Raw genomic sequence first — 16,754 nt, forward strand, 5'->3', positions numbered from 1 at the left:
CCTGACAGGTGGCTGTCCAGCTGCATCTTGAATGCCTCCAGTGTGGGAGAGCCCACCACCTACCTAGGTAATTGGTTTCATTGTCATATTGCTCTAACAGTCAGGACGTTTTTCCTGATGTTCAGCTGGAATCTGGCTTCCTGTATCTTGAGCCCATTATTCTGTCCTGCACTCCGAGATGACCGAGAAGAGATCCTGGCCTTCCTCTCTGTGGCAACCTTTCAAGTACTTGAAGAGCACTATCATATCTCACCTCAGTCTTCTCTTCTCAGGGCTAAACATGTCCAAGTCTTTCAGTCTCTCATAGGGCTTTGTTTCCAGTCCCCTGATCATCTTTGTTGCCCTCCTCTGAACCCTCTCCAGCTTGTCTGCATCCTTCTTAAAGTGTGGTGCCCAGAACTGGACACAGTACTGCAGATGAGGCCTAACCAGTGCTGAGTAGAGGGGAACTAGTACTTCCCGGGATTTGGACGCTATGCTTCTATTAATGCAGCCCAAAAGAGCATTTGCCCTTTTTGCAGCCACCTCACATTGTTGGCTCGTATTCATGTTGGTATAATGTGTCACACAGCCCCACCTCACAATGTTGTAATGTTCTTTTCTCTTTTTTTAGGGCCAACAACATGCCAAAGCAGGTTGAAGTGCGGATGCATGAAAGCCACCTCAGTCCAGTGGAGGCTCGGCCAAAGCACCTCTGTGTGCAGCTCTGCCTTTCGCTCAGAAAAAACCTGCTTCTTTCACTTACTGTATTTGGTAAGTAAAGTTGTCAAAAGTTTGATTGGACTAGCTCAGGAATGTAATCCTATCACAACTGGAACATATGCTCTTATATCCTGATATTCCACTGCCCGTGATCTTTGCTACTCCAGCTCCGCCCCTTCCACTGTCCAAAAGACTCCACCCTTTCTTCCTGGCTGCCCAGTATGCTTGCAACTGGTTCCCAAAACACTTCCATGGTGCCATCTGCCTTGCTTACTTCAAATTCTTCTTCTTTTCCAGGAAACCTTTGACACAACCCTTTGTTTCCATGCCCTACTGAGACATTGACTGGGTTCACACAGCACGATAACCCACACTCAGTGGTTGAGTGTGGGTTGTTGCTGAGCCATGGGTTTTTTTGTCGTACTTATTTATTTATTTTATTTATTATTTATGTATTTATTATTAAATTTATTAATCGCCCATCTGGCTGGTCACCCAGCCACTCTGGGCGATGTACAGCAAACAATAAAACAGTTTAAAACAATAAAATTCTACAATAAAAACATTTTCTAAAATACCCTAACCCACCCCAAATGCCTGCCTGAACAACCACGTTTTTAATGCACGACGGAAGCTCATTAAAGAGGGGGCATGACGGAGTTCCCTAGGGAGGGAGTTCCACAGAGTGGGGGCCACCACAGAAAAGGCCCTCTCTCTCGTCCCCACCAGTCTCGCTGTCCTGGCTGATGGGACAGAGAGAAGGCCATCCGAGGCTGCTCTTGTTAAGCGGCCTGTCTGGTGCTGCTGGAGGCGTTCCTTAAGATAGGCTGGGCTGGAACCATATAGGGTTTTAAAGGTCAAAACCAACACCTTGAATTTGGCCCGGAAAACAACTGGTAACCAGTGCAACTTCTTCAGCACTGGAGTGATGTGATCTCGCCGGCGGCTGCCTTTAATCAGGTGAGCCGCCATGTTCTGTACCAGCTGCAGCTTCTGAACCGTCTTCACAGTAACCCCACGTAGAGTGCATTACAGTAGTCTAAATGAGAGGAGACCAGGGCATGTACTGCCGATGACAGCAGACGGTTGGAAAGGAAGGGGCGCAGCCGCCGTATCAGATGGAGTTGATACAGCGCTGTCCGGCTCACAGCTGACACCTGAGCCTCCATGGACAGCTGGGAGTCCAAAATGACTCCCAGGCTCAAGACCTGGTCTTTCAAGGGTAGCCGTACCCCATTCAACACCAGGTCAACATCCCCCAGCCTCCTCTTGTCTCCCACCAAAAGTACCTCGGTCTTGTCAGGGCTCAGCTTCGGCTTATTCCTCCCCATCCAGCCACTCACCGTCTCCAGACATTTGGACAGGGATTCTACAGCCAACCTTGGTGAAGATTTGAATGAGAGGTAGAGCTGCGTGTCATCTGCATATTGATGACACCGCACCCCAAACCTCCTGATGATAGCCCCCAGCGGCTTCACATAGATATTAAATAGCATCGGGGAGAGGATGGAACCCTGTGGCACCCCACAAGTGAGTGGCCACGGGTCCGAAACCTCCTCTCCCAGTGCTACTCTCTGGTACCTGCTGGAGAGGAAGGACCGGAACCACCGCAATATGGTGTCTCCAATGCCCAACCCCTCCAGGTGGTCCAGGAGGATACCGTGGTCAACGGTATCAAAAGCCGCTGAGAGGTCGAGGAGAACAAGGAAGGAGCATTCACCCCTATCCAGAGCCCTCCTCATATCATCTACCAAGGCGACCAAGGCCGTTTCTGTCCCATGCCCAAGGGGTCTAGATAATCAGTTTCTTCCAAGTGTGCCTTCAACTGCATCGCCACCACCTGCTGAATCACCTTGCCCCAAAACGGCAGATTTGAGACTGGGCGAAAGTTGTTCAGAACTTGAGGATCCAAGGAGGGCTTCTTTAAGAGCGGTCTTATTACTGCCTCCTTGAGGGCTGATGGCATCATTCCCTCCTCAAGGGAGGCGTTCACCACCACACTGATCCCCTCACCCAGTCTCTCTCTGCAGCCCATAATGAGCCAAGATGGGCAAGGATCAAGTAAGCAGGTGGTCGGCCTTACAGATGAAAGCACCTTGTCCACTTCATCAGGAGGAAGAAGCTGGAACCGATCCCACAAAACCGGTTTGCCACAGGCCGCCTCTTGCTCACTAACTGTATCCAGAGCGTGCAGAGTAACACACCTAATCTGATCAATTTTATCTGCAAAGTGCCTTGCCAAGGCCTCACAGGAGGCCTTAGAATGCTCCAGTAGTTCAGGACCCACAGGACCAACCAGACTCCGGACCACTTGGAACAGCCTCCTGGGACAGCACTCTGCAGACGCGATAGAGGCAGCATAATATTCCTTTTTTGCTGCATTCACCGCCACGTGATAGGCTGAAGATACAGCTCTAGCCCATGCCTGATCGGGTTATCGTATTGTCTGCAAAACGTTTTCCACAGGGTGGCTTGTTAACCACGCAGCGTGGCTTATTTTTCTCCAACATGGGTTGTTGTTGGGTTGTTCAGGGCGGTTAACAAGCCACGCTGCATGGTTAACAAGCCCCCCTGTGGAAAACACACTGCGTTCAGACAACGATAACCCACAGTTCAACAACAACCCACAGTTTGACCACTGAGTGTGGGTTAGCATGTTGTGTGAACCCAGCCTTAGTCTGGAACTAAGCCCAAGTACATGCAATTGAAACTGCTCATATTGCTTCCCCTGCTCACTTCCGCCTCCACTTCCCTCCCCTTCCTCTGTCCAGAGCCAGCACCAGAATAGAGAGGCCCTGGGCAAAATCTTTTCCAGGACCCCCCTTCTCCTGGCCAGCCTCTCCCTGCTGCCCTGTTTTTTTCTGGCTGGTGGCTGCAGCTCCTGCTCCTCCTTTTTCTGCCATGCCGTGGCACTGCTAAAGGAAAGGCCCAGGTCAGCAGCTGGTGCAGCTCCATGCACACCACATTCAATTATGGAATGTTTTTTCTTTACTAACTTTGATTAGCAGTGTGCTGAACCAATTAGACGCTGTGTGTGGAGGGATGCAGCCAATTAGGGCGTCAGGGTGGCAGAAGAAGACCACCCCCTCCTGTTGACTGGCTTACGATGTGGCACTTTCGTTTAGTGGCACAGAACTCGGAGGAGCCAGAGAGCAGGAGCCACCACTGCCGCTGCTCCCCACAGTGCTGCCAGCAGCCTGTCTGGGGGCCATTTCAGGGCCGTCTTGAACTGTGGGGCCCCAGATCTGTGCCTGATACTCTGGGCCTAGCAGTTCCTGGAAGTATACATAGTAAGCTTCTTGGGGCAGGGATCTGTGCATTGCGACCTGTAAAACACCAGACGCACTGATGGCACTACATTAACAGCAACTGTAGCAGCACCCAACAACCACAACTGCAACAATAACAATATTGTTATCAGTCTGATAGAATCAGCCAAATAAGCCCTAGTAATGTTGCCAAATCCTGAACTGTACAGGACTCCTGTGGCATCACGTGGCAGATCTGCCCATGCTTTAGTCTGCCCTCCTATCGGCTTTTTGCCCTACAGTCCCAAGTCTCAGAACACAGGAGAGGAAGGAGACAGAACAGTGCTATAGAGAGACTAGCTGCTTAACACAGGAGCTTCTTCCCAGTCCTGTTGAGGACCTAAAAGTGCCAGCCCTTTTCTTTTCTTTTTCTTTTTTGCAATAGGATTTGTTCATTTGCAACCATTCTGTGCATATTGGCCTCCCCAGTGCATGTACACAATCCATTTAGTTCGGTGTAAAATAATTTTTAAAAAATGAGATGCAAGAGAAGATAGGAATGGCAGTTCATCAACAGAGGTGGCTTTTCAAGTTTCAGAGTAAGCGCTTCCTAGACAAGGCATTTATCGTATGCTAATGATTGTTCACTCAAAGAAGTTTGTGGGTCCCTTCTACCATGTCATCAACCTTCAGTACCTCTCCTGTCGTTTTCAAGCAGCAATCCCTCATTTTATAAACCACAAAAAATGCAGTAAGATATAAATTGTGCAGTGCCATCTACTGGTGGTACAAATGAAACACATGGAAAGGACCTGGCAAAAACAAAGGTGGTGGGGAGCACATGTATTGTGCCAAGTGTAAATCCGGAAAGACTCCAGAAGATGAAGCTGTGGTAAGGCTGCGGATTTTAGGGATGTACGAAAATTCCGCCATGGATCTCGGGGAGGCTGAATGCCAGCGCATTCGGCCCCCCGAAATCGGTGGCGGAATTGGCTGCCCCCCCGCCCCCCGGGACGAGACTTACCTGGGACAGATCTTCCTGGCGGCGGCGGCGGCTCCAGCGGCGGCCAGTCTTCCGACCGGCTGCCGCCACCACCATTTCCAGTTAAAAAAAAAGTTGTGATAGGCTACGTAAAGATTTACGTAGCCTATCACGGCTAGGTTTGTTTTTTTTTTAAGTGATAAACTACGTAAATCTTTACATAGCTTATCATGTCTGACTTTTTTTAAAAAACAAAAAACCACGCGTACGCAAATGGCGGCGGCCACGGCTCCGCTACGCTATTTGCGTTCCCCTTATTTTCGCTGTCTTAGTCTACGTAAATGTTTACGTAGACTAAGACGTGCCAAAATAAGGAACGCAAATGGCGGCAGCCGTGGCCGCCGCCATTTGTGTATGCACGTTGTTGTTGTTGTTTTTTAAGTCAGCCATGATAGGCTACGTAAACATTTACGTAGCCTATCACGGCTGACTGCAGGGACGCAAACAGTGGCAGCTGTGGCTGCTGCCATTTGTGTCCCTGCTAGCCAGCGGCCGGATGTCCGGCTGCTGGTGGAGCCAGCCGGCGGCTCTGCAGAATCCCTGCAGAGCACAGCCAGCTGGCCAGGATTCCGGTGGGGGAGGAACAGAGCGCCTCCCCCCTGGCGAGGATTCCAGGGGGAGGGACGGAACGCCTCCCCCCCAACCATAAACAGAATCCGCGAAAGGTAAGTGACTTTCGTACATCCCTAGCGGATTTTTGCTTAATGCAGAGAAGCCATAAGAGAGGGAAGAGATTTCAGTGGGGAACCAAAGTTCAGCAAGATTCAAAGGCCTGCTCTTTGATACAGACATGATTGAAATTGGAGGAACAACAATGTATTTAAAGACATACAAGATTCCCTTGTATATTTCACAATAACCAAGGGTATGGTTGTTCATAAGGAATAATCATGTGTTGCCCAAAATACAGGGCTTCCTGCCTAAATCATGCTGCTAACCATTGCATTTCACAAATGTTCCAAGAGTCATGACAGTAGTGGAGTTTGACGACTTTCTCACAATCACCAGCTACCTGTTTAACATCTCTGGCTAGATGAGCTGTCCTGAGAATGTACATTAGCAATCTCGGCATGAAACTTCTGTTCCTGTTTCACAAGAATCCTGTAGTGCAGGCTTCCCCAACATGGTGCCCTCCAGATGTTTGGACTACAATCTCCATCATCCCCAAGCTGCACCCCAGCTCTAGCAGCACTTCTGTCTCTGTTGTGGGAATACTGTAGCCCAACACACTTTGAGGGCACCAGGTTGGGGAGATGGCATCCTGACAGAATGCTCTCCCCACTGAGGTCTGCCTGGTGCCAACATTGCCACCTTTTCGGTAACAGGTGAAGACTTTACTCCCAGGCATTTGACAGCATATGATGGGGTGTTTTAGGATTTTTATTTTTTTTAAATCAGGTCTGGGTAGTTTTATTGTAAATTGTTTTTAACTTGGTTTTATTTATTTATTTATTTATTTATTAAATTTATTAATCGCCCATCTGACTGGTCACCCAGCCACTCTGGGCGATGTACAACCCACCATAAACAATTTAAAACAATAAAATTTTACCATAAATTTTTTTTTAAAAAATACCCTAACCCACCCCAAATGCCTGCCTGAACAACCACGTTTTTAATGCACGACGGAAGCTCATTAAAGAGGGGGCATGACGGAGTTCCCTAGGGAGGGAGTTCCACAGAGTGGGGGCCACCACAGAGAAGGCCCTCTCCCTCATCCCCACCAGTCAAGCTGTCCTGGCTGATGGGACAGAGAGAAGGCCATCCGAGGCTGATCTTGTTAAGCGGCCTGTCTGGTGTTGCTGGAGGCGCTCCTTAAGATAGGCTGGGCCGGAACCATATAGGGTTTTAAAGGTCAAAACCAACACCTTGAATTTGGCCCGGAAAACAACTGGTAACCAGTGCAACTCCTTCAGCACTGGAGTGATGTGATCTCGCCGGCGGCTGCCTTTAATCAGGCGAGCCGCCGCGTTCTGTACCAGCTGCAGTTTCCGAACAGTCTTCAAGGGTAACCCCACGTAGAGCGCATTACAGTAGTCTAAACGAGAGGAGACCAGGGCATGTACTACCGATGGGAGCAGATGGTCGGGAAGGAAGGGGCGCAGCCGCCGTATCAGATGGAGTTGATACAGCGCTGTCCGGCTCACAGCTGACACCTGAGCCTCCATGGATAGCTGGGAGTCCAAAATGACCCCCAGGCTGCGGACCTGGTCTTTCAAGGGTAGCTGTACCCCATTCAACACCAGGTCAACATCCCCCAGCCTCCTCTTGTCTCCCACCAAAAGTACCTCGGTTTTGTCAGGGTTGAGCTTCAGCTTATTCCTCCCCATCCAGCCACTCACCGTCTCCAGACATTTGGACAGGGATTCTACGGCCAACCTTGGTGAAGATTTGAATGAGAGGTAGAGCTGCGTGTCATCCGCATATTGATGACACTGCACCCCAAACCTCCTGATGATAGCCCCCAGTGGCTTCACATAGATGTTAAATAGCATCGGGGAGAGGATGGAACCCTGTGGCACCCCACAAGTAAGTGGCCACAGGTCCGAAACCTCCTCTCCCAGTGCTACCCTCTGGTACCTGCCAGAGAGGAAGGACTGGAACCACCGCAATACAGTGTTTCCAATGCCCAACCCCTCCAGGCGGTCCAGGAGGATACCGTGGTCAATGGTATCAAAAGCCGCTGAGAGGTCGAGGAGAACAAGGAAGGAGCATTCACCCCTATCCAGAGCCCTCCTCATATCATCCACCAAGGCGACCAAGGCCGTTTCTGTCCCATGCCCAGGCCTGAAGCCCGACTGAAATGGGTCTAGATAATCAGTTTCTTCCAAGTGTGCCTTCAACTGCACCGCCACCACCCGCTCAATCACCTTGCCCAAAAATGGCAGATTTGAGACTGGGCGAAAGTTGTTCAGAACTTGAGGATCCAAGGAGGGCTTCTTTAAGAGCGGTCTTATCACTGCCTCCTTGAGGGTTGATGGCATCACTCCCTCCTCAAGGGAGGCGTTCACCACCGCCTTGATCCCCTCACCCAGTCTCTCTCTGCAGCTCATAATGAGCCAAGCTGGGCAAGGATCAAGTAAGCAGGTGGTTGGCCTTACAGATGAAAGCACCTTGTCCACTTCATCAGGAGGAAGAAGCTGGAAGCGATCCCACAAAACCGGTTTGCCACAGGCCGCCTCTTGCTCACGGTTTTTAAACTGTTTAAACATTTTGATTGTTAACAGTTTTATATTGTGTTTTATTAGGCTGTGAATTGACCAGAGAGTTTTGGCTATTGGGCGGTATAGAAATGGAATGATTGAGTGAGTGAGTGAATGCTTTGTATTCACACTTTTCATGAAACCATTCTTCAGTTCTCAACTAAACTCATGGTAATTCATTCCACCAGAACTGCAGAAAAAATAAAATTCTTGGGTCTCTTGTCAGAGAGTTTCAGCTATTGGGCAGTATAGAAATGTAATAGATAAATAAAAAGAGGGGAAGGGGAGGGAAAGGCCCCTGGTCTTTCCTTACAAGCTGCTGATCCTTTTTAACTCTCTCCTTCGCTATACGCTAGGGACTAAGCCAGTGAAACAGTGATCTAGTTTTCTCAATTGCCTTCTGGGTATAGCAGCTTCCAAATATGGAGTAGTTTGACATTTTAGTGTGGTTCATTGGCTTCATGCCCAGGCTTACTTGATTGTGGAGGAGCTTTTTTTGTTTTTTTTTACTGTTACGGTACTGTGAGCCTAAGAGCCAAATGCATGGCCTTCACAGAGCCTGTCTTTATTCACTTGAGCTTGAATGGACAGCTGCACTATTAGTAGAAAAAGCTATGCAGAATGATCGTCTTAACTCTGTATATTCCTATCCCCAATGATTTTGAAACGGTGCATTTATTTTGACATGGGCTTTTGGCTCAGGTTGATCATTCCTAGATGACTGCGGGCCTTTTCCAAGAGGACCTCACAATTATTTCAGTTACATTAAAGCAGGACATCTTTATATTTGAATAGATGATAGACAGACAGACAGACAGACAGAATGGTATCCATTCAGTTACAGGCATGGTGCACTTCAAAGCCATTGCTCAATGGGCTTTGACTAACATCAGTTCTACACCTTGTGTCATATCAGGACAACCCATCATGGTGACTCTTTAGCCCTCTTGTGCATTGATACCTCGTAGCACTCAAAACGACACCTGTTGTGGTATTTTCAGTTTATTTTCAGTTACATTAAAGCAGGACATCTTTATGTTTGAATAGACAGACAGACAGGCAGGCAGGCAGGCAGGCAGGCAGACATACATAATGGTATCCAACCTAATCCTTGCAAAAGGGCAGGCTCAATGTCTAAAGTTTGCGAGCGCCTGTCATTCCCACACTCGCCATTTGCCCCCCCCCCCATGGTGACTCGGGAACTTCCGTAAATTTAATATTGCACACATGGCAGCCATAAGGGCACCATCTATGGAACATTACAGGCCTGTAATGTTGTATAGATGGGGCCTTTACAGCTGCCATGTGCTCAGTATTACATTTATGGAAGTTCCTAAGTCACCTTTTTTTTTTTGCAAAATGGCGACCACGGGAATGACAGGCACTCGCAGGCAGCTCAGGGTAGGTGTGGGAGGCTTGGCAAGTGCGGGGGGGGGGGGCTCCCAAGCAGGTCTGGGTGCACGTGAACCAGGGAAGCAGCTCAGTGGGCGTCCAGAAGATCTGGATGGGGTGGTGGTGATATCCGACCATCCATGCGAGGTAGCAGTGATGGTAGCTCTGGCTATTGCAGAGTCAGCTGGCAAGTTCTCAACTCATTTTGGTGTACCTTTCTGTCCATTAGCCAACCTTCCATTACTTCTTGGCAGTTCTTCCATCTCATACATGATCTCTGTCTTCTTCTGCCTCTTCTTTCCCTACCCCAGTCTCCTCTTCCTCTCAGTTACCTCAGCTATAACCCATCTAGATTGACAACTTATGCATTGCCAAAAAGAGAAGAAGACAAAGTAGGACATTGATTGCATGTGTTTTATATGTATATGCAAATTATATGCATATGCAAATTTAGAAACGATGACTATAATTAAATGGAAATACAGTACATCTCACCATAGTGGGGAAGATGGTGACCAGGTAACCTGTGTGCCTGCTGGCCAGGGACAGCTGTTGATGGGCAAATTCAAGGTCTCTGCTCTCCCTTCTGATGGGCCTTTAATCCTGGACTGGACAGCTCTTCAATTAGAGGGCATCATCAAACAGAGGACTGTCCTCTGACAGCCCTTCAAATAGAGGACTGTCCTCTGTAAAGTAGGACACATGGCAACCCCAATACTTATCCTGGTTTTCACATGTATCCCCAATGGAACCATGGCCTAGGAATGGGTGAGCCCTTGAATAATGAGCAAACTTCTTTTTTATAGTAATGGTTTCCCCACTATTTGTGAAATCCCTAGAAAATGTACTCCTCCCTCCCAGGTCTTCAGAGGACTTGGAGAAGGAGTTGGTTGTCTGACATTTAACCGCAGACATCTGGACAACTTTCTGTTTGTTTGCTGATTCCAAGTGCCCACACACATACTGATCCTTGTTTCCTGGCAAGAGCTGTCCAAGCATGATTGTGTTGATTACTCACTTCTTACTGTGTGCTGGTGGCCACACAATACCATGATTATATATGCGGGAAGGTTGGTGTAGTGGCAAGAGTGTTGGACTAGGAGCTGGGAGATCCGGGTTCTAGTCCCCACTCGGCCATGGAAGCTCACTGGGTGACTTTGGGCCAGTCACAGACTCTCAGCCCAACCCACCTCACAGGGTTGTTGTTGTGAGGATAAAATGGAGAGGAGGAGGATAATGTAAGCCGCCTTGGGTTCCTTGCAAGGGAAAAAAGGCGGGGTATAAATGCAATAAATAAATAAATAAATAAATAAATAAATTGGAGGTGAAGCTGGCATGCATGGGGACACTGGGGGTGGCATGTGGGGGCCTACTTAACCCCCCTCCCACGGGTACAATTTAATAATGCCTGAATAGGTCTGTCCTCAAAACCAGAGCCTTGGAATGCATCTAATGGGAATTCAAACCACTGCCATCACATGTTGTGCCAAACTAGATGGAGATCTGTGACCGGATCTGTTATGACTGTGTGTCCCATTGATAACTCCTAGGCACAGCATTGTAGTAACTTCTCTATCAGGCAGACATGTTGCTTGCTTGCCTGCTTGCTTTGTTCTGCACTGATATACACAGAGACAGCAGAAGGCACCAAGAGACTTGACATGGAACTGCCAGGTTTCCCAATCCCCTCAGCACATACGCTCAGGCAGTCTTACACTGGGCACCCAAATCAGTGAGATTTCTTTATTGCAGGGAATCCCACAGCAAAAGCTTAATGGTTACACTCTTCAGAAATCATATAGCTGATGGTCAGTAGCTACAGGCTGTATGTAATTCCAGAACAGTCCAAAGCTAAACACTACTACCGTGACTGAGATCCTCAACATGGTTTCTCCGTTTCCATCTCCATGGTTCTGAACACAAGGGAAAGGACTCTGGATTCCTGGGTACCTAACCCAGACGTTCCTTTCACGGGGCTCCAATCCCAGACATGGAAAGGGAATGATTCCTGGAATGAACCCATCAGGCAATCAGGGGATAACTTCTTGAAAGGCCTAAACAACCCATACCCATAAAGAGTACAACTTCGAAGCTTTTGTTGATAACTCCAGGCTACATGGTCAAGGCCCATCAAGGGAAGGGCATACCCACACACACAAGGAGTTCCAGGCCAGTGCTTTCACATTGGCAACTCCACGTTGCATGAGTTCTGGCAGAGGGAAGTCCAAAGGTCGTAGAACAAACCCAGCCTGCCGTACACTGAGCTGACTACAAACTCAGACAAACAATCCACAGCAAAAAGAGTTCAAGTCTATGAAAAGCCTCACAGTACTTTTCATGGCAAGTCCTTAACAATCCAAAGTTCCAGTCCATGTGCAGCGTGCCTCCAAAAGCCCAGACAATGATGGATCCAAACAGAAAAGGCTTCAGGCAATGAAGACGAGATGTTCCTAGCAAAGGCTCTTCGCCTTTGCATCAGCTTAAAAGGGAAGGCGTGACTAGGGATGTACGAAAGTCACTTACCTTTCCGCGAATTATGTTCATGGTGGGGGTGGAGGCGTTCCATCCCTCCCCCCGGAATCCTCAGCGGGGGGGGAGGCGATCCGGTCCTCCCCCCCGGAATCCTTGACGGCCGGCTGTGCTCCATGGTGGCTCTGCGGAGCAGCCAGCCAGGCCCAGGCCAGAGCCATCCGCAGCCGGATTTCCAGTCGCAGAGGGCTCTGGGTAAAAAAAAAAACGCGTACGCAAATGGCGGCGGCTACGGCCACCACCATTTGCGTTCCTTATTTTTTGCCGTCTTAGTCTACGTAAATATTTACGTAGACTATTACAGCGAAAATAAAGGGGAACGCAAATAGCGTAGTAGGTGCTATTTGCGTCCCTTTTTGATTCGCCGTTTTAGCCTATGTAAATATTTACGTAGGCTAAAATGGCGAATCAAAAAGGGACGCAAATAGCGCCCACTATGCTATTTGAGTTCCCTTTTATTTTCGCCGTAATAGTCTACGTAAATATTTACGTAGACTAAGACGGCGAAAAATAAGGAATGCAAATGGCGGCGGTTCTTTTTTAAAACCGGGATGTGATAGGCTACGTAAGTCTTTATATAGCCTATCATGTCTCTGTAAAAAAAAAAAAACCCAACAAGACTGCAAATGGCGGCGGCGGCGGCAGCCGGTCGTAAGACCACCTGCCGCTGCTGCTGCTGCTGAAGCCGCCGCTGGAGCCGCCGCCATCTGGAACATCCGCCCCAGATCGGTGTCACTGACCCCCCCTCCCCCGTGTGCCTTTCCCAGGAGAGGGGCCACCTGGGCACTGCTGCCTTGCTGCATGGAGGTGCCCCAAAGTGCCTGAGCAGCAGTGCCCAACCTCTCCTGCCTGCCTTTCCTGCGGGACAAGAAGTTTCCTGGCGTAACCCTGCAAATCTAGTGGCTCATCATGCCCGCCAGAAGCTGGCACCACATGTTCATTTGTCGAACTGCAGTGACTGATGACATCACTTATCTCTAGCTAGCATAATTACTTCTGTTGGGAAATGGTGTTTTTTTCCAGGATTCTTCTATTAGATGAATAATGAAGACTCACTTAATTACTCAAAATTCTTTCTTTTGTACCCTTCCTTTTATTTTATGTCTCCTTCTCCTTCTCCTTCTTCTTCCTCTTCCTCCTCCTCTTCTTCTTCTTCAGGCGTCATCATGGGTGCATTATGCGGGGCTCTCCTTCGCATGGCAGCACCTATTAATCCTGATGTCATCATGTTGATAGCCTTCCCAGGAGACATCCTGATGCGGATGCTAAAAATGTTGATTCTCCCTTTAATTATCTCAAGTTTAATCACAGGTGAGATTTATTGTAAACAATTAGGTTAATCTTTTGTGAGTGATTAAGACCTATAGTCATGCTGGAACATCTTCAAATTTAATAACAGTGGGGGTGTGTGTTTTTTTTTTTTAATATTTCAGGTACCAGCATTACCCAGGCTATGGAGATGACAATATTCATCAGTGCTCTATGCTCAGACTTTTAAAAACTGAGTCATTGCTTCTGAATGTTGCTCTTTTTCTATGGTCTCCTTTGTCTTCTAAAACTGTGATATTCCAGTGATTGACAATTCAGCTATGGCAATTATCGGATAAAGTAGGATCTTGTCCTAATAAACGTTAGTCTTTCAGGTTCCCCTTAATGCTCCCCCCCTTTATTACAAGGAACTAATATATACATACCTTCTTGAATCACACTGTGAATGACCCTTATGACACAGAAGTGAGATATCATAAAACTGCCTCCTCAAAACTGAGATTATGTGAAAGCATGATGGCCTCAGGCCTATGAGCAAGTTTAGAACAACTTTAAAAATAGCCATTTGTTGTTTTTGTACTTGGAAAAAAATGGGTTAAATGCAGTAGGAACGGAATGGGTTGGATCCAAAGAAAAGCACACACCAGATGGGCTAGTGGGAGCTGACTTCATTACCCCTTCGTCTCCTGACAGCCTCCCACCTCCAAGGGTTGGGGAATCCTGCTAAATAGGGTGGGCTATAGTGTGGGGGCTCAGGCAGAGGCAACATTTGCAAGGGGGAGCTCTGCTCACTGAAGTTGCCTCCACATGATTTTGGGATATCTCCCCTTCCCCCTCAGCACCTCCTGTCACAGCCTGGCCCATTTGGCAGATCCTCCAAGTTTTAAGGGAGCCTTTTGGGAGGACTGGGGAGCAATGGGGGAGGGGAAGTTTTGCTTCCACCAGCTCCATTATGAGCACTTCTCTATTAATCCAATCCAATGAGCTGAATCAATTAGACCTTCAGTTGGCACCAACCCCCCGCCCTCGCCGCCCCTCAGGTTGAAGTTAGCACAGTTGATTTTTCAGCATGCATAAGCTTGGGTTGTACTGGTCTTGTCGATAGTTAATGGAAAACAGATTGCAATTTTCAAGTATCATTATTTATAGACCATTTCCTCTCCTATTGTGCTTGAAAGAAATTGATTGTCTGGACAGTGAATTCATGCAACTTCAGTACATTTCCACTATAGTGTTATGTTGTGCCTGTCCTTCTAGGGGCGGGCTGTCAGGAGAGGAAGTGTCAAATATGTGTCAAAATTGCAGATCCACATATTTGCTTCCAGGTTTCACACATTTATCAAGACATGACACCCAGCCTGAATACAGATTGAACCAGGATTAGACACTATAAGGCCCGTGGAATACATCCAGTCCACCCAAGACTTCTTCTTTCCTGGAATGATAGGCTTGTAGACAGGCAATCACATAGTGACAGTGTAGAGTTGCCAGGACTATTGAACTATTCACTAGACTCACTGAAAATTCCTTGATGTAGTTAGCCTGAGTTTACTTTAACACAGGAAAAATGGTTGCACCAATCAATACTCAGGGAGTATCTGAACTGCAAAGTTAATGCTGCAATCCTATGCATATTTATCTGGGAATAATTTCCACTGAATACAGTGGAACTTAGTCTGAGTTAATACACATAGGATTGTGCTAGCCCCCCTCAGAGGTCAAGGGGAGGACAATTTCAGTTAATCTATGTTACATTTTTGGTGCAAAAATAAGGAGTCTAAGCATGGCACTAAAAGCCTGAGAGATTTAGGATATCCTGCTCAGGGATCTTTATCTCCCTAAAACACATTATTTATTTTTAATATTTGTTAATTATATTTTCTATGGGATACTCAAGGTCATATGCGGAAAAATTAAAACTGAAACCATTAATTGCAAAAAAACCCCTGGACTGATATTTTTTAAAAATCCAGCAACAAAGCATAATGTTGATTTTTAAATACTAATCATAATAACCATTCCTGGCAGAATCTGTAGGGCTGAGATAGACGATTGAGTATTAACTCCTTCAAATGCAATTTTTACACAGGTCTGTCTGGCTTGGATGCTAAGGCTAGTGGTCGACTCGGTACAAGAGCCATGGTCTACTATATGTCCACGACTATCATTGCTGCTATATTGGGAGTTATTCTGGTCTTAGCCATTCATCCAGGCAATCCAAAACTCAAGAAACAGCTGGGAGAAGGAAAGAAGAATGATGAAGTTTCCAGTCTTGATGCTTTCTTGGATCTTATCCGAAACTTGTTCCCCGAAAACCTTGTCCAAGCATGTTTTCAGCAGGTGACTAACAACTCTTTGTCTTCCACTAATAGCTGTGTGTGAAAACCATGGGCGGTATCCAAATGCATCATTCCGCAAGTGCAGATGATGTTGTGCAAATGCAAACTAGGTTCGGAACTATGCAGAAGGAGAGAATCCAACTAAAGTTCCATTAGCATATGTGTGGTTATGCAAGGAGTTGTGCAACTGCTTGTGCAAGTGTAATGTGCAACAGAAAGATTCAGTGGAGTTCCGCTAGCGCTATTTGAGTTTGCAGAATGACACCATTGGATACTGCCCCATGACGACAAAAATAAATTAAAAAAGTTAAAGTGTATTTGTAGCTATAAATGTAGCTATAAATTATATTGTTTTATAATGATTTGGGCTGCTATCATTAAAAAAAACCCCTCCAGAATGCCAAATAGCAATGCTTCTACTAGGTTATGATTTGATCAAACATCCTTTTCATTTTTGCTTTCATGATTGGTGAAAACAGCATCCTGTTTCCTTGTTGCTTTTGCCTGTCTCTTTGAAATTTTGTTTGTTTCCCTGGATCCTTAAAATCAGCCTTGTGGTGTTTTGCACAGCTCTATGAGTTATGATTAAGTCTAGGATGTGAACAAAAGGCACAGATACATTTACATTTTCCATGCTATTTGTATAATCCACCTAGACTTAATTGAAATCAAATAGACTTAGGGCGCAGTCCTATGGCCACTAGTCAGCAGCTAGATGGCCATAGGATAGGTTGCTTGCTGGGAACTGACCTCAGAGAACCAACCCCCCACTCCCTCCCATGCTGCCACGTAGGCAGCGCCAATTGGCCCTGTGCTCCGTGCTCGTAAGAGCAGCACAGAGAAGTGAAAATAGGGCGTTCCCGGGGATGGGCCAGGGCGGGGAGGTCGGAAATGCCGGTATGATACATCCGATGTGTTGTCTGGCCGCCGATTCCTGCGCCCTAAGGTCCTGCAGCTAGACAGCTGAAATCGGCTGTCTAGCTGTGAAAGCAGGACAGGGAGAGCGAGGAGGAGATCCACTCCTCACCTC

General features: G+C 47.4%; 1 protein-coding gene across 1 annotated transcript in view; it reads left to right on the forward strand.

Annotated features, from left to right (window-relative positions):
- The first annotated feature begins 623 nt into the window (after positions 1-623).
- Positions 624-16,754, forward strand: part of SLC1A2 (solute carrier family 1 member 2) — a 48,564-nt gene continuing 32,433 nt past the window's right edge. Inside the window, exons 1-3 of the mRNA XM_084851462.1 lie at positions 624-753; positions 13,275-13,427; positions 15,475-15,725. Coding sequence (XP_084707588.1) covers positions 624-753; positions 13,275-13,427; positions 15,475-15,725 — 534 coding nt within the window. The remainder of the gene's footprint in view (positions 754-13,274; positions 13,428-15,474; positions 15,726-16,754) is intronic.

This window comes from Heloderma suspectum, chromosome 1 (assembly GCF_057233095.1).
Source record: "Heloderma suspectum isolate Gila_16-S chromosome 1, 16-S_ref, whole genome shotgun sequence".
NCBI classification, from domain to species: domain Eukaryota; kingdom Metazoa; phylum Chordata; class Lepidosauria; order Squamata; family Helodermatidae; genus Heloderma; species Heloderma suspectum.